The sequence below is a fragment of the Coffea arabica genome, chromosome 5e, assembly GCF_036785885.1.
Source record: "Coffea arabica cultivar ET-39 chromosome 5e, Coffea Arabica ET-39 HiFi, whole genome shotgun sequence".
In the NCBI taxonomy this organism is placed as follows: Eukaryota; Viridiplantae; Streptophyta; class Magnoliopsida; order Gentianales; family Rubiaceae; genus Coffea; species Coffea arabica.
Window position 1 is genome coordinate 49,252,251 of NC_092318.1, and position 18,104 is coordinate 49,270,354.

Sequence of the window (18,104 nt, forward strand, 5' to 3'; positions counted from 1 at the left end):
TTGAAGGATAATGGTGGGTGGCCTCATTTGGCCCAGAATGAGACCTTCCGAAAATAATGTGGGCCAGTTTGAACTGCTACTCCGGTTATAGAAGATATGATCAGCCTCGGGATCGAGCCCGCTCTTAGGTTGTAAATGGATCGGATCTGGATCGGAGATACTAGGGTGCAGGCAAGTCAAGTCGAGCTCGACTAGTGCTGTGTTCAAACTCAAATTTGATGAATTTTTAGGCTACTTGAGCTCGAGCGAGAGAACTTATAGCTCAACTTCGACTCATGGAAATAATACATGAACTCGAATTCGACTTAATAAGACTCGATCCTATTGTTAAACTTTATTGAGCTCGCGTACACGAACAAAAACTTGAACTTTGCTGAAACATAAACCCCACAATGGTCATTTCATAATTTATATAAATAATAGAACTATTCAATTAAACTCGTCGAGCACTCGAGTAGCATATAAAGGAGTTCAAATTCAACTTGAGACCTGAAATAAGTAACCCGAACTTATGCTCAAACTCGGTCAACTCGAGTTCAAATCGAGCGTTTGATCGAATCTTGCGAGCGGCTTGGGAACAAGGAGTTACCACATCTATTGCATGACATAAAACAAATATATATAATGTCTTCTATTGAAAAACAACCTGTTTTAGGGAGGCAAATAAAATTGAAGGATATTTTCTTGGGAAAGGAACTGGGAATTTGGGATAGTAGGAAATAGATTGTTCTTAATGCTTTATTGCTGTAATGTCTGGTAAGATTTGCCGAGAAAATAATTAAACCAACACAAGCCCAGAATATTGCGAAGAATCATGAGAGAGAACAAATGGATTTCAGTTGTTTGGAGAGAAATGAATTACCAAACCTGATGACCAGAGGCAAACCAAAAAGTTGAAGTTTGGATGATTGTTTCTTAGTGTGATTTTCACAAAAAAATATTACTATAGCAACTTTTTTTTGGGGGGGGGGGGGTAATTGTGTGTATGAGATGAGAAGCTGATTGGGAAACATTTTGCAAATTTCTTAAATGAAGTGTATAAGGTTTGCCATATTGGTTTCTGATAGTTTCGACTCTTTGAGGAAGTTGAAGAGAAGGAAATTTGAAGGTGTGAACTTGTGAAAACCAACCATTAAATCCAATAGGTTGTAGGAGTATTTAGTTCTCGCAAAAGGGTTAAGTTATATACTTAATTAGTAGCCAACCAGTTGTATGATGACTAAGCAGTACAGATTACAAATATATTACTTATACACTTAGAATATATTTTGCTCTCCACATCACTAAGAAGCTCCAAAAGCTCAAAAAATTTGTCACAAAGAAAATCAACTGGTTCAATAAGAAGTTGCAATTGCAAATTTTTTGCTACAATCAGCCCTACAAAAAATCTGCATACATTACATAAGAGTTAAAAGACTATACTACAAATTGGAGGATTGCAAGACTATGGTACCCCATGCTACTAGTATTTCCATAGCCTATGTCCATGAGGCTTTACTAGATCCAGTAGGCAAAAATCATTGGGAGGAAAGTGAAGCATACATTAGGCTGTAGTAAAGGATGATGTTTTTGTGGCTGTCTTAAATGTACCAAACGCAACCCCCCCCCCCCCCCCCCCCCCCCCCCCCCCCAAAGAAGAAAAAAAAAAATTTTTTTGACAGCGTGAAAAATTTAAACAGAAAGAAAACAAAAATAACCACTTTACAGTCCTGCAGATTGCCTAAAAGATTCTCGTGCGAGGATTAAGATGTTTTTCTTGCAGCTTTTTCTTGTTCACCCTTACCTCTCTTTTGTTTCTCACCGGGGATTTCTACTATACCTGATAATAACAAAGCTTTTGAGCTTTTCATGATTATTTCTCATGGAGATATGTGCTCTTAAGCATTGTTGTTTTTCCCTATTTTGGGTGCAAAAGATGAGATTCATTAAACGAAGAAGTTAAAACCAACACTCTCCTACAACTATTCTCTCATCAAACGAGCCATCGCAATCTCTTTACTCGTGAGACAATGCAATAGTATCCTGTGTAAACATCAAAGCCTGATTTTCCCTTTACCTAAAAATAGCAGAAGAAGAAAAGGACACAGCCCATTGAAGCAATATGTTTGTGCTATTAGTACTGTTTTGCCCACGTGAGGTTCTCTGTAACGTTTCTGTTGTTTAATGCAAGTGTGGATCTGTTGACGATGAAATGCTATAACAACAAAAACAGTTTTTTTTTCCTTTTATTCATTGAAATTTATGTAGTATTACTATTTAGCTGCAGGCAGGAAAGGGCTTGTTCTCGTTTTTTTTTTTTTGTACGTAGCTGTATCATGATTTTGGATGATCAATTTGTTGATGTTCTCGTTTGATTTTTTGTGCGTAATCTAATTTTTTTTTTACTATAATTAGCTTTTATTAAATGTAATGCAAACGACAACAAGCCCTAAATTGATTTTGTCACTGAGGTAAAAACCACTTCATTTTCCAATACGAGTTGTTATCTACCAGAACCCTTTTTAGTTCATGACAGAATATGAACAACTAATTTTCAGGCCTTGTGAAAATTTTCAACGTAAAAATAGTGCGGTGATAGTTATTCGGGTTGTGACAAGTGATTGAATGAACACTACTCTTTTAACTCTGATTGGAAAAGAAGATGGAAACTTTTGTGAGCCCTTTTGTTCTCTACTTGGTTGTTCTCTTTCTACAAAAGAGGAAGGTGGTTTTATTCTTTCACAAATTGGTGCTCCATGGTTCCATCAATTTCTTAAAAGCTGCATTCGATTTTATACATGTTTGATGTGTGCAGTTATTATTTTTCCGATCGTACAATAATATTGTGAAGGTTAGCTAGTTGTCCCACTATTGGCATTGATCAAGCATATTCCGCATGCCAAACTAGGTCCCTTCCGAATTGTTATTTTCAGGAGTTTTTTTTTTTAAAAAAAAAAATACACTGTAACAATTTCAATATATGTGAAGCATAAATATGATTAAAAATTGTGTTGGTGGAAAACGTAAACTTTTTTTTTTTTGCAGAAAACTACAATCTAAACAAAAATTATGATAAAAAAAGGGTCGATTTCAGCAAAGATGATTCCATGCACTTTTTCTTTGGAGAGAGTTCTTGAATTATAGGGTTACAAACTAGTCGGGTTGAGTCAATTTTTGACCCTATCGAGCCTTTGACGAGTCTCAAATTCTACCGAGTTCTTCGTTATCTTGAGGTTAGACTCTAAGTCAAGCTCAAAGCCTATTAATAGAACTTGAATTCAAGGCTAACTAAGCTCAACTAAAATAAAGAGTAATTAAAATATGCGAGACATATATGCAATTCCATCACTAATAACAGAAAGATTTATTACGAAATACATAGGATTGAGATGGCTTGACGAGCCAACTAGCTAAATTCTCTATACTCGTGTTAGAATCGAGTTTTGATCGTATTCATGGCTCAATCACTTTGTAGTCCTTATACCCGGGTTAGAATCAAACAATCCTGCCTGGAAGAAATTGAATGGTTAGGCAATTTCTAAAACACCAGAAAATATGTCGTTTGCCCATATATGTCGATTGAGGAGTCGTCTAAATCTCCTTGTTACTAAATCTGTCATCACAGATAAAAAAGGACAGGACCAAATGCCTTTGAATTGTCAATTTTCTGTAGGAAATTATGCAACAATCACATTCAACTTGACCATGAAGCGTGTATTTAAGTTTTCTTGTATGAAGTTATGGTCGTACTAGTTTTAAAATGTCTTTCGAAATGAATTATAAACTCGTTGCAGTAGATTGTCTTCATGATTTTAAGATTCCAATGTCCTCCTTTCTATTAGATTAGAAAATGGCTTGTGTATTCTAACTTCTTTTTTTTTTTGGATGGAAGAAAAAAAAGGGTACATAGGTGTAGGGGCGTGGCAAAACGTAAAAAAGCTGCTAGCGGATGAAGACACGAAGGCAATGGGGCAAAGCTGCAAGGGAGAAGGTGCACCTATGTACTATAATACTGTTAAGAAAAGTTAAAATGTATTTTCAGTGTAAGAGTGAAGGTGGGATCCAGCTTCAGTTCTTGAGTCCATCAAGCGTCCTTGTGTTCAGTCTTCTGATGGTCTTGTTTCTTCATGTTAAAGCAGTCCCTGTCCTAACAAACCCCACACCTTTTTTTTCCCACCCCCTTGAATGTATCCTGGAGTAAATTTATTTTGTACTCTCTTCTGGTTGATGATCAAGATGTTGACACTTGACAGGTTTGAATTGAAGAATGGTGAATACTGTTACTCCCTCCATCCCTCCAAAATTTTGAACAAGTAATTTGAATAATGTAATATGAATTGGTTACTGTGAGTTGAATCTAGCAGTTAAAATCCCGTTTGGGAAGTGAGTTTTTTTGGTGTTTATTTAAAATTTTACTGTAATTTACTGTAAAAGTTTTAAAAATGTTTTTAAAGTGTATAGTTTAAAAACTTTAAGAAATTTTTTGACGTTACTGTAGCTAAAATTTTTAAAAAACTTATAGCAGACAAACTTGACAAAAAAACTCAAGTGCCAAACAGGGACAGAAGGGGCTAGTATGGCATTCAGGACATGATAGAGGTTAATACGTAATATTATGATTACACTTATTTTGTACTTTTACCCTGCTTAATGTGGAAAATAGTAGTGTACCTGTCATCTCGAAAGAAGCAAGTTGAAGATTCATGTTTAAGATTTAGGTTTGGACATTTTATGCTAAAGTTTGTATGGTACACCTTTGGATCATGTGTGCATGAGGTTTCATCTTTTAGTTTTTTAACAAACTTGACAAGGACAGAAAATTGAGCAGCATATGTGTAATAGACTGTAATATTACTAATCTTTGTCTCCAAACGTGAGTTTTACTGTATCCAAATATAGTAATTTTAAGTAAAATTTTTGGAATGTATCTATGGCAAAATTTACTGGGGATCTCTGCAGAAATTTACTTCTGCACCTTCCAACGTATACATTTAGGAAAAACTGGGATTGCCATTGGGACTTTCGCTTGGTTGAGGCCCAAATAAAGAAACTGTTTCGGTTCAAGTCATTTGTGTCGAATAGCTTACCTATATCTGGTAACATAAAAGAGAATAAATAAACAAAAGATACCACTAACTAAAAAGAACTTTTCTTCTGTGCAGGAAATTAAACAAAGTTTGAAGACTAGGGAAGAAAAGGAAAAGAAATGGCAAATTTTAACTTATTTTTTCCTCTTTATTTGTGCTAAAGCAATTAACAAAACCCTTGAGTTTATTTCTTGAATCCAAGCTAAGATGAGATCTAGTTAGAGTGACGTACATAAAAGAATACAAAAGCAGAATCTAAACACTTTTTGTCTGAAAACATAGAATCCATCTGTTTCATGAACTGGAAATTAAGCTAAAACCTGGGACCCTTTGGATATCTAAGTTGAGTCAAAACTTCAATTCTCAACTATACTTTTGGATGCTGACCTGAAGATCTCTCAAGACTAAGGTACCAAACAATCAACGAGGCTGTGCTTTGCAGGCTGACTGCAGCTTGCGTGCAATAGAATTTGCAAAAAAAATATATGAACGCAGAAATAAATTCTCATCCTACTATAATATATTGTATTATCTAAACTTAAAGTACATACATTTAATCTCTTATACAGTACCTTCTTAAACACAAAAAGAATCAGAGAAAACACACGAAGCCATTAAATGTTCGATAGTGCTACAGAAATCATAGTACTAAGTAGTACTAATAAAAAGAATAATGGTCTTGGGATCCCATGTTGATGAGCTTCAGACTTTTCCCATGGTAAGATCGAAGAGCCTGATTTGTTGCTGCCACAAACATTAACTCCAAGGTTGAAGCCATTTGCTTCAGATGGACTTAAACAGAGCCCTGGATTCCCACTAATGTCCAAATTCTTTCCTAACCTGTTTAGGAAACTTGAATTGAAAGGAACAACGCCATCCAAGAAATTTCTGCTCAAGTTCAAGTGATAAATGTGTGATAAGCTGCCAAAACTTGCCGGAATTTCGCCTGTTAATCGGTTGTTTTGTAAGGATAATGTGCTCAAGTTACTTAGCTTTGAATAGGTTGGTGGGATTTTGCCAGAATATCCTGAATTGGCCAGCCTGAGCTCTTGAAGTTTCTGCAGTTCACCGAACTCTGATGGCAGTGATATGAACATTGGATTATCATCCATAAGGAAGTATTGTAAGTTTTGCAGCATTGAGACTCCTTTGGGCAAAAGCCCTTTTAATTCATTGCTGCTCAAGGCAATGAAGACCAAAGAATGTAGATTCCCTATGGTTTCTGGAATCCTTCCCGTGAGTTTATTGGAACTCAAGTCAAGCTTCTGAAGCATACCCAATTGGCCAATTGTGCTGGGAATTGCGCCTGTGAGCTTGTTATAGCTCAAATCAAGGCCAACGAGGTTTTTTAGATTTCCCACTTGGAATGAAATTCTTCCAGTGAGCATATTGTAGCTTAGATCAAGGTGCAAAAGGGAACTCAGACTAAAAATTTGAGCTGGAATTGTTCCGGATAAAAGGTTTTGCGACAACGTGAGGATCTGGAGTGATTTTAAGGAGGAAAGTTGAAATGGGATGAGGCCGACAAGTGCAGGATTTGATCGAATGCTCAGCTGTTGCAGCGAAGAACTCGAGACTTTAATAGGAAATGAAATGGTTGTTCTGGCGTGTGTGAAGCATGAAATAAAAAACACAGACTCAAGGTGCGGAAGTTGGAAGATTTGTGAAGGAAATGTGGCTGTGCTTTTGCATGAAGGGTTTGGTGGGACGCCAAGGTCAAGCCTAGAAACATGAATGAGATTGTCATTTCCTGAGCTTTTGCACTCAATTCCAATCCAAGATGAGCCTGGTTTACAAGGGTTTGGATGTGCAGTCCTCCAGCTTTGATCAGACGATACTGTCTCCATGATCTTGAACAATGTTTCAAGTTCAAGTGGATCCATGCGACTATCACTAGCTGGGAAATTCACGCTTGGGGAGGCTGAGGAGAAAGAAGTAAATGTGAATGGAAGAAGCAGAAGGAATCTGAGAGAGAGAAAGAACAATGAACAGAACATCTTGCTGAAGATGTGAGGTTTGTGAAAATGTGAGGGCTTTGATCATCAAATAAAATGTTTGCAAAAGTTTGCAGCTACGTTCCTTGGTTTGTATTGGTTTTAGAATTGGTTTCTTGCCTCAGTCCCCCGCGACGGGGGGGGGGGGGGGGGGGGGGGGTGTTGGGGGGTTGTGAAGGAAGGGATTAAGCACGTGTGTCTGTGAATTCACAGAGAGAGAGGCAAGAAAAGAGAAAAATGAGTTGTGCAAGATGTGATTGAAATGATGGGGGCGTCATGATTTTGAGTGAGAAATTATGAAGCATAAGGTAGGGTCATAAACATTTATCAACTTGGATTCAAGAAAGATAAAGAGATAGAAAGAACAAGCGGGAGAGAGAAAAAGATGTTGGAAATAACTGGGCATGTTTCTATTTATCAATCAGACTCACTGGAGCACAAGAACCACATCAAAAAACAAACAAAAAGATTAAAGGTGAAAAAAACAGAAGGGAATCAAAGGCTGATGGATTTGGGAGTTTTGAATCAGGATGATATTTTTATTTTTTTTTTTTGTTTTCATTTCTGTTTTTTTTTTCTGTTTGGGTAAAAGTACATTACCCAGGGGAGATTGTGGTTTTTTTTTGTTTTTTTTTTTGTTGGGGGGGTGGTGATGAAAACCCTCTGAGTTTTACCTTATAATTTGGCCTTGTACATTACCCTTTATCAATATTTCATCTTCCAGGATGTTTGATGTCTCTACATGGGTCCAAGTTATCTAATGCAGGTATTAAATTTCAATCACAAGTAAGAATGTGAGTAATACACAGATTTTAGAAATAAGTATTGAGCTAGTTTGGATTGCTATTTTTAGGAGTTTTTGTAAAAAAATATACTATATGTGAAATAAAAAGGTGATTGAAAAATATATTTACGAAAAACGTAAAAAAATTTTTGTGCATAAAATCACAATCCAAACAGGGACTTAGTTTTCATAATCAATAGTGTCCAAGATACTTGGAAGGATGGAATGGAATCTTTTGTCAATCCTTCTACTACTCGTTTAGTTTACCCTTGAAAATCAAACTAGGAAGAGTTTTTGCTGACCTCCAATATTATAATAAGGACCCAAGTTCTCTGTGACTTGACTTCTCATCTCACCAACTTTTTCATGGAATTCTTGGATGGTTGAGACATGAGAAACCAATCAAAGAAGTAGGATGGGACAAGGATTAAATCCCAGAATGAATGATGCAAATCTTCTGCTGATTAAAGATTTTACGAGTTTGAACTTTGAAGCATATCAGCCTGTATTCCTCTCCAAACTCTCAATTTGTCCAAGTCCAATGATGGTAATTCACAAAAGATTTATGTATGTAGTCTTGTTTTTCCTTTTTCTTTTTCTAGCCCCTGAAATAGACTGCATCATCTATTCCAGATGTGATTGGAAATAGCAGCCTATGACACTTGATAAGATTACCAAATCAGTATCCTCCCAGAACACACAATCCCACATCTTGAAATCCAGTAAAATTGTGTGGTGTGCGGGCCACTGAACGAGTCCTGTTCCCTAGATTAATTTCACAAAGTCGAGTAATGGCAACAAGATCAATTTACGAGGAAAATGCCATCCATGGAAAAAGAACACTCCTGTTAAAGACACCTTTAATATTGATCAAGCTTTATGCTTAAAACTACAAACAAAATTTGGCTCAACACTTGAAAAGGAAAAAGCTAGATGTTTCAGGTGGACATGCACTTGAAAGGAAGAAGAAAAATGGCGTTACTGTAACTATTTTACAATTAAACATCCAATAAAAAAGGCTAACTTACCGATAGTGCAGATCTCGAAGACAAGCAAGAAAAATAAGAATCTTGCACAGGAAAAGATTTAAATACACGTGAAGGAGCAAGACTTTATACAAGTTTTCCTGGTTCTAGCTATACCTGAACTTTGAGATCCCAGCAATGAAGGTTCAACAGGAATATTAGGCTTCTGTTACAAGCAGTTGTACGCAAAATGAATTCAAAATTGCAGAAAGAAGAATACTTTTGACATTAATGAACCTTTCTTCTCCCCCATTATGCAAAAACTTTGCCCTTCTGCAGCCAGATGTGTATATTGTCTGATGGTAATATTTTAAGTTCCCTAGTCAGGATTAATGATCAAGAGAACATGCGAAAGAAGTTATTGGCATATGCCATTGGCTTGACGTCGGGGTGCGGCTGCAATTTTATACAAGTAAAAGTCAGGGGCGAGAAATTTGCACAGTACTAGCATATGATAGACGAGTGAAACATTAATTCCATATAACCAATCCTATCATCTTAACAATCCCCACCACCAGTCAAGAATGGCAGAGAAATGGGAGATCCTTTCTAGTTCTCATTGGCAAATGGTGAACGAGACCCTGCAAACGAATACCTAAGAATAAAAATATCACCAAGAATCAGAAAATACTGACCACTGCTGAAAATGTAACAATATTTGGCTTCAGACTGGGAGCTTCAAAACGAATAAAGGCACCCTTGTTACCCATCTGCATCTCAGAACAAACATATAGATGTTAGTATAAAAGATATTCCCTCTAAGTGACCACCAATACTGCAGAACTTTGAACAAACAGAAAAGTTTTGAGAGGGAAGGAAGCAACATGGTATACTTTATTGCCAATAGAGATTCTGGGATAAAAGTCTAACATGGCGAATATTCTTAACTTTAGCAGCAAGATTTTGATCGCTAGCAACATGAAGAGCCAAGCATGTTTGAGAGGAAAAGTACAACTAGAAAATCTCATTTTACCTGATCACAGTAGTTGGGAGCAGAAAAGACAGTAATGAGTTTTCCGTCATGCTCAATCTCATATCCTTCATCCTTGACTTCATGAGATCGCACCACTAAATCTGTAAATTAAAGTGCATCAACAGTATAAAACCACAATTCGTATCAAAATTTCAAAGTTGGAGAGAAAACCAACAAGGCAGTATCACTACTCAGAAAATAAGGGGATGGTGAAGGGATACCTAAATTGTTTTCCTTCAAAAACTTTTTAGTTACATCTGCACCAAATGAAAGGCCAACGCCACGCTTACTTGGTCCCCTTCCAAGTTGAGGCTGTGGATCACTCCAAAGCAATTCACACATCAACCCTGTCGAATTTAAAAAAAAAGGTATTATACATGCTATAGTGATTCATGGTGTTTGAACATTTAGCTTGAGATTCATGGTTGGACATTCCTAGGAGGAGACACGTGGTTTCAGAAAGCTACGCAGTTCATAAGTTTCGAATATAAGAGAGATATCTCACAAGGATTACTACTGTTTCAGATGAGTAAAGAGTATTGAAAACAAGCAATAAACAGAAAACTGTCAACTGTCAACTGAGGGGTTCCATAAATTGCTGGTAGATATGATGAATCAAATTCTGGCTATGATACTATTCAAACATGAAATGCAACTCAGCATAAAAAGGAAAAAAAGAAAAAAGAAATACAGCATCAAAGTCACCTTCCTCAGGTGGTTCTCGAAACCGGTCGATTGCACTGATTTCGGAGAGCTTCACCCCATCAACACTGAAAAGCCCTCCATGTACCACAAAGATTTTATTATTTATAACATGTGCAAGAGGTAAACAACAGAAAACTTCCGCGAACAGTTCCACAAATATTTCACTTAGTTTTGATCTGACTTCACCCTCAAAGCCATATATTTTGTTCATGCTCTTGCTCTCATGGTTCCCTCGGGCGAGATACATGGCTGGAAATGTCAGACACTGAATTAGTTGCACCCTTAATTTCCGGGAAAATACCTAAATAATTTGAGGCTAATAAAGATCACAACTGAAAGCAAAATGTTTCGAAAGTTCTCAAAGAAATTGGAAGATGTGCTCATCTTCCTGGTTGTAGAAGTTGTGACAGAAAATAAGATGTTCAACACTTATAAGCAATATAAATCTTCTCAGAATTCCATAACCCAGATAAACAAAACAGAGTGTCAACATCAAAATAACCACATTGCAACCAAATAAGGTAGATAATGATGACCCCTCATGCTTGACCAAACAGGCTGTCAAGTCAGAAAACAGACAGGAAATGCACAACTGCTTTGTTGGAAGAGGAAAAGAAAAGAAATAAGATTGTATTAAAGGGAACAGCATGTTCAACCAACTAATTGAGTCCATTATTGATCCTGAATGCATAAACCTCAGAAGTACCAGAAGTGCAGTGATTTTAATTAAGTGCCAAGTTTAGAGCTTCATCAAAATGTACTTTTAAAGAAAAGTTCCAAAATTGTATGTACTTGAATACGTCAAACATTTTCAGAAGAAAATTAGAGGAATAGAAGTAATTCAGCCAGCACTAGCCAAAAATGCTTAGAAAAAGGCAATACTTTCAGAAAGGACAAAAGTGGCTACCTGTCGGACACATGCACTTGAAAGCAAAGAGCGTCAGTATGACCTCCACAGAAAAGGACCCCCTATCGACGAAGTCACCATTAAAAAGGTAGGGATTATCTTCTGATGGAAACCCATTGAGCTCAAATATGTTTAACAGATCATAAAACTGCAAAAACCCAGGAATAAAAAACACTGAAATCAGTAAATGCTGCAAAGGAAAAGGCACAGGAAAAGGAAATTATTCTACATGCAGTTACCTTAAAGAGTATAACTTCAATAGAACACAAACACACAAATTGTCAAGGGAGTTACATGTACAAATCAGAAAGCAATATAACGTGCATAAAAAGTTAAATAATAAGAGGATTAAAACTGTTTCACAAGACTTCCATCACATCCTAACCCTAATACAGACAACTAAACGGACTAATAGAGCCATTTCAAAGTTTCACATATGTAGGTGTCCATGCATTTAGACTTCTTCATGAACTAAGGAAATTTGAGAAAACGCCCTTTAATGCCTCCCATATCAATGTGTCTATGCTAGATCTACCTAATCTCATCTCCTTTGCACAGGATTTTCAAGGCATGCAAACTGAACTATCAGTGCATATAATCGTAACATCAATATCAGAACAAGATTTGGAACATAAACAGTTTTTGCACCTGAGAATCTGGAATAGATACAGTACTAAATAATTTCACTGTTTTACAAACAAAGGAACTTGAATTTCTAATGTCAAGATCAAATACGGTGATTGTGGCAGTGTAAACATAAACTAGGGCAGGTAGAGAACCATAATATTGGAAAACTAAAATACTTAAAAAATTCAACAATGCAAAGCTCTAATGGAAGTAGTTTCATTACCTGACCATGTACATCACCACAGACAGTGAAGTGCTTCCCATCAGGAACATTAACATCAACAAGAGTGGGCAGTGAACGCAGCATTTCTCTTGTTTGTAACACAATTTGCAGTGCATACCTATGGTAAAAAAAAAGGCAAAGATTTTAAGGAAAATTGAAAAGTTCTACCAGTTTTTGGCAAAATATTGAGCTATCTCATACCGCCGATGCAAGCTCTTTTGATTCTTGAAGTCATCCATCATTTTTTTCACAAAATCCAAAGTCACAACATCTCCCTCAATCCTTGCACCAGCATATTCTGGTTCCACAACTGTAGTTCAAGCATTGCAGAACCATTAAAATCAGATCATTGAAACAATTTCAATCAACTACTATTAAATCTGTATTAATCTTTGGTTCCTTGTAACCCACCCCCGCCACTGAGAAGAGCAGCAATTCTCATAAAAAGACAGCTGCATTTCCAACTTAGATGCATTTCTTTAACATTCTTAAATTGTAATCAACATAGAATACACTTCTCTACATTCCAGGTGCAACTTCCATGGTACGAGAAAACACTAAAAATGCAAGTTGGTTTCAACTGAGATTATCTTAAGAAAGAACAATGATCTCAATGCAATCTGTCAAATTTTCTTATTACAGTATATCAAACATTATTACAAGAAATACTATATGTATTAAACACATTTACTAATGAGTCCCTGCTTTGGAAGGAGAAAAAGTTTTACAACAGCAATACCAAGAACATAGTTTCACAATTTACTAACAGAGTGGGAATCATTCCAGGTAATCTAGTTTTGCAATTCAGAGGCCAATGACTCACTGGACAAAACTGCTTTACGATGCTAGGGTAGGAATCATCCACCTTCAAGTCATGTTAGACCATGTAGTGACTCTTAGCATGTTACTATTCGACTGAATAAAAAGAGAATGCGGACACTGTGAAGAAAGAAGACATGTCAAAAATACACACTATCAGAAACTGAGTCCTTGGAGTAGAACTGGGAGGTTGAATGCAAGACCCCCTAAATGGACTTCTGACAACTCCACCTGCCACCCAAAGTTAAACTCTTATGTTTGATTTTACAGCCCAACTTTCACAGGCATATTACAGGTTAGAAGCTAGAAAATAAATAAGATTCAATATAAGCTAAACAACTACCAAATCTCATGTTCTAATGAGGCTCAGCAGGAAAAAGGTAAACAACTACCATTTCTTAGTAAGAACCTCTCATGAAGAACCTAAAGTCCTTCAAACTCAACAAATTGCAGTTCAAGGAGATATGTCAATGTTAATAACAAAACTACATTAGTAAGAAAAATTCCTTGTTGATTATTCCCTCAATTAAAGTCCTTAACTACACTTAAGAAATAAGAGATCTTTCTATTCTGTAGATTTTATCTGAGTGTTATCTTTCCTCATTTCTTAGATCATTTAAGAGGTTCAAACCTAAGTCAAGACTTTGATTCTTGGAAAAGACATGGTCATTGCTGCGAAGCCACCAAGCCCCCAAGAACACCAATACTGTTGCCATAATTGCTGCTGCCACCACTATGGCTGCTTTAGTTCCCACATATACCGCCAGCACAGCAGGTAGAACTACTGCCGCTGCTACAGCAGTTACTTTGGGGGGAAAATAAGATGACTCTGTGCCCGTTCCTAGAATGATAAAATAGGTAAAAGAAAATGATATATTAACACCTACCATTGTAGATAAGATATGTGACTAATGTGAAAATTACAATTTTGGTACTGAAAGACTTTTTTCTTTTCCTATGTACCCATTTAAATTTAAGGACTAAGCATCGTTCCAAAATGCTGTGCCAAGACCCAACATAGCTGAACAAGGTCAGGTTTCACCAGGTTCAGAGCTAATTCACGTCCAGCAAAGGCAGTTTTCTCCCAATCTTACTGAATGCTTGATGATCATGCTTATAGTAGCTCATTTTATGAGGCTTGTTTGAAATTGAAAGAAAGAAATTTGTTGTAAAGATATTTCAAGTACAAAATTAATGGAAGGAATGAAATAAAGAAATCCAACAATCTTCTTCAAATAGGTTCAGGAAGACAGGATGTAATCTCATTTATCTCTCAAAAAAAGGCATCACAGCAAATTTTCCTTCTCTGTATCAATATAATGAGTCTACTCTACATTCTTTGTCATTTGTATTCACCTTTGATGCATAACAAGGTTTATGGTAAGAGAAACAGAAAGGAATTTGTTTATGGTAAGAGAAACAGAAAGGAATTTTCTTTCAGAAATGAATCCAAAAGAATAGAGTGATTGTTATAAAATCATCACCAATGATGAAAAGGATGGTAGGAGAGATGGATAAGGAATTCAAGTAGCTGAGATCATTAATCTACTAATCTCTCGGATTCACAACTTTTTTCAAGAGAAGTTTTACAGGAATTCAAGATGGATAAGGAATTCAAGTAGCTGAGATCATTAATCTACTAATCTCTCGGATTCACAACTTTTTTCAAGAGAAGTTTTACAGGAGCCTGGATTCCGATGCTTTCAATGTCGTATTTCTCAAGAAATTAATCAGTGGACTTATGCCAGCTGCTATTTTGTCTAGATTTGCTTGCCAATGCATGCCGCAACGTGGTCAAGTTTGTCTTTCCTTTTTTTTTCATTGACTTCTTTAATTAAATACCAAATCCAGTTTATTTTCTTGAAGATGCAGGTATGGTGATTCCTTCCCTGTCATTTTGTACAGATTATATTTCCATCTTTACATTGATATGGATGACAACAAATTGATGTCCTACGACTTCTGTCAAATTGAGTGTTCTCTCTTGTGTTTGATCAATGCTGGACATAACACCTTCAAAGTCGATCTAATAGGTAACATCTCAATAGCGACGACACCTCATCATCCATCTGAAAAATAACCTAAATGCATATATTACAGGTAATAGGACGATGCTACTTAACACATTTTTTCTCTAGATAGTTACTTCCTCAAATTCCAAGTAGCAACTACTGTCTTGTGGAAACACCTATAAAATCCACCTGACATAGGAACTCTACATAGAATAATAATATTTCGACAAACTAGTCTTGTTGCACCAGTATCACATTATTCCCCTATTCTGAAAGAATCCTGCAATCTCACTACTATAACACAAAAAAAAAAGACGCTTTTACGCAAAACAGTGAAATATCTTATGATGTTCATCAGTCATAAACCACGTAACGAGGAAAGACCCAATTAGAAATATATTTATTTGCTCATACTCTACTGGTACTCCTTTAGTGCAGGAACTAGATAATGCAGCAAAAATTCATTAAAATATCAGCAACCACTTATTCCGTATCCAAATCTCAGAAAATTGCAACACTTAAGGTTTTCAAATAGGTCAACAGGAAAAGCAACCAGATGAAAAGTAGGAAATTAAATGACCAGAAACCCAACTAGCAAATCAAGACTCGTCAAAAAGAACAACATGCATGTGCTCTAATAATGCATTTGTAATTTTGTAGAATCAATATGTGACACTTTTAGTGACCAGAATTTACACCTAAAGCCAACACTGGGAAATGTGATAGTGCTGATAATAACACATAATAACATGATGCAACAATTAGACACCTACAGGTAAAACTTATAAAATGCAAAACACCTTAGAGACATGATTGAAGTAAACACCAAAAAGATTGTTTTTCTTTTGCCTTATTACACCAATGCATAATTCATTTCACAAATTCCACTTACTGCAACAATGTAAAACACGTCATTCAATGAGGGAAAAAAGAAACTTTAAGAGCCAATCACACAAACCCTTAAGTGCATGAAAACTGTCAAATAATACGGTTACCTTATTTAGCCTACACAACCCTATCAAAAAGAAAGGAAGTTCAGCATGGTAGTCATACCAATGGTAGTGTAATCAACAGAATCAGCTACTGAACGTCTTTGAGATTCGGGTACAGAGATAGCTTCCTCAAATTTGAGTTTCATCACAGCTTTCTCACACTCTTTCAATTTCTTTGAGGCATCAGGGTCATTAGGGCATAACTTCTTGACCTAGATTTTCAAGTATGCATGGAAATAGCTAGATCCATCAGCACCTCATGAGAATTTATGTTCATGCAGAGAAACAGATGCTTGAAAAATAGGTGCATTACAAAAATTGCGACTACATGTTGCATGAACAATCAATTGATAAGAAAGGAAGGAAAGTGAGACTATGGTGTTGAATTTGAGAGTTCAGCATAAGTACACATATCTTCAGATGATGAACTGATTCCAAATACTATTTGATTTTCACAATAACATTTAGTTGTTATAAGAGTAAAAAACAATCAATGATCATTCTCCTTCTAAAAAAACCACAAGTAAGGCGTCACTATTTCAATTTGTTCTCATCTCAACCATTTTGAAAACAGTTTTAGTTCTATCATTATGATCCTTGCCATCTGAATATGATGTCTAAAAAGATCTCTTCTGAAGTACCAACGTTCATCTTGGAAACACAATAACCAGGGTCAAGATTTTCTTGCAAATAAAAAAAAAAAGAATATTTGCTTGCAAATTACAGCATATTTGCCTGCAAAACCTACCGTAAAGAACTAAAAACCCAAACTTTGCAAAATAAACAATTAAAACTAGCTTCAGAGAGGCGAATAAAACCAAAATACAGTGGTATATAATCCCACCTGCTGAAAATCCTTGAGTGCTTCTTTAAACTTCGCCATTGCCAAATAAGCCGCACCTCGTCTATAGTACCCCTGCCAAAACCAATCAAAACCACCTTACAAACACCACCCCAATAACCCAAAGAAAGAGAGAGAGCGAGAGAGAGCAAGAGAGACCAAATTGTTTTCGCTAAAATTCTTGCCTTGGAGTACTTAGGATCAATTTCAACAGCCTTAGTAGCATCAATTATTGCACTCCCATACTCCTCCAGTTTGGTGTGGGCAAGTGCACGGTTAGCCCAGTAAACCGCATTGTCACCATTCAAGTCTATTGCTTGAGTATACAAATCAATAGCTTGCGCAAATTTATGGGCTTCACGAATCCAAGAAAAAACTAAATTAATGAGCAAAAACCCATTAAAAATCCCAAAAACATTAACAAAAACCCAAAAACTCTCACAAATTCAAAAGGGCATAAAGGGTTCAAAGGGCTACCGTTGAAGGCTTCATTGGCGAGGACTTTGAGTTCTTCAGCTCTAGCAGGATTAGAATTTGCCGGGTCCATAGTTGGCATAATACAGATGATTTGTTGATTATTGGGGGGCTTTATTCAATTGTTTAAAATCCGAGGTTGAATTTTTTCATTAAAGGCTGATCATGAGGTGAAAAAGTGGCGGTCTTGGTTGCAGGCTATTGGCTTTTGGGGTTGTAACTGATACAACTACTGTGCTGCGGTTTGGATGTTTGCTAGTTGGCAAAAGTGATGGAAAAAGAGGCAAAAAGCGTCTCGACTGTGCGTAAGACTCAGTGTGTGTTGTGTGTGTGAGAGAAAGAGGTAGAGTGGGGTTTTAGTTTAGCTATGGTAGCCCTAGATGTTTCCGGCTGAGCAACTCATGTCACGTTAGTTTACGTTGCGGGAATTGTTTTAGTAAATCAAAACTTTAATGGAAAAATTAAAAGTAGGATATATATATATATATACATAGGGCGAAAAACGGAAAAAGGGCGGAGTAGATTCTGGCAACCTGAAATTATTGTTTTTCTTTTCTAGTATTTATTTGTGGGAGACTTATTAGATTGTATCAATCTAAACTGCTTTTTTTAATCTCTTCCTAGTTCTATTTAGTTTCTTCTTTTGGTACAAAGATACAAGT

General features: G+C 36.3%; 2 protein-coding genes across 5 annotated transcripts; both read right to left on the reverse strand.

Moving 5' to 3' along the window:
- Positions 1-5,552: 5,552 nt before the first annotated feature.
- Positions 5,553-7,194, reverse strand: LOC113687790 (uncharacterized). The gene has a single exon (XM_027205312.2). The coding sequence runs from the start codon at positions 7,061-7,063 to the stop codon at positions 5,681-5,683; it is 1,383 nt and encodes a 460-aa protein (XP_027061113.2). The 5' UTR covers positions 7,064-7,194; the 3' UTR covers positions 5,553-5,680.
- Positions 7,195-8,895: 1,701 nt separating this feature from the next.
- Positions 8,896-17,896, reverse strand: LOC140006652 (serine/threonine-protein phosphatase 5-like). 4 transcript variants are annotated; one of them, XM_072048948.1, is made up of 13 exons: positions 17,446-17,675; positions 17,154-17,323; positions 16,972-17,043; positions 16,189-16,339; positions 13,755-13,964; positions 12,506-12,614; positions 12,305-12,422; positions 11,455-11,602; positions 10,548-10,796; positions 10,064-10,189; positions 9,843-9,943; positions 9,505-9,579; positions 9,090-9,265 (listed from the first exon to the last, which is right to left on the reverse strand). In XM_072048948.1, the coding sequence occupies exons 1-13, from the start codon at positions 17,522-17,524 to the stop codon at positions 9,206-9,208; spliced, it is 1,668 nt and encodes a 555-aa protein (XP_071905049.1). In that variant the 5' UTR covers positions 17,525-17,675; the 3' UTR covers positions 9,090-9,205. The 4 variants fall into 4 exon arrangements, with proteins under 4 accessions (XP_071905051.1, XP_071905049.1, XP_071905048.1 ...); XM_072048947.1 differs by having other exon boundaries at positions 17,154-17,344; XM_072048950.1 differs by lacking the exon at positions 13,755-13,964 and having other exon boundaries at positions 8,896-9,265; positions 17,446-17,896.
- Between the last annotated feature and the right edge of the window lie 208 nt (positions 17,897-18,104).

What these genes read in the sequence shown, in the direction of transcription:
- LOC113687790 (XM_027205312.2), bottom strand. Translation starts at nt 7,063, where the DNA reads ATGTTCTGTTCATTGTTCTTTCTCTCTCTCAGATTCCTTCTGCTTCTT.
- LOC140006652 (XM_072048947.1), bottom strand. Translation starts at nt 17,524, where the DNA reads ATGCCAACTATGGACCCGGCAAATTCTAATCCTGCTAGAGCTGAAGAA. An exon ending in CACTCAAGGATTTTCAGCAG is followed by an intron (nt 16,340 to 16,971) that starts GTGGGATTATAT and finishes TTGAAAATCTAG; the next exon opens with GTCAAGAAGTTATGCCCTAA. An exon ending in GTGGTGATGTACATGGTCAG is followed by an intron (nt 11,603 to 12,304) that starts GTAATGAAACTA and finishes GGGTTTTTGCAG; the next exon opens with TTTTATGATCTGTTAAACAT.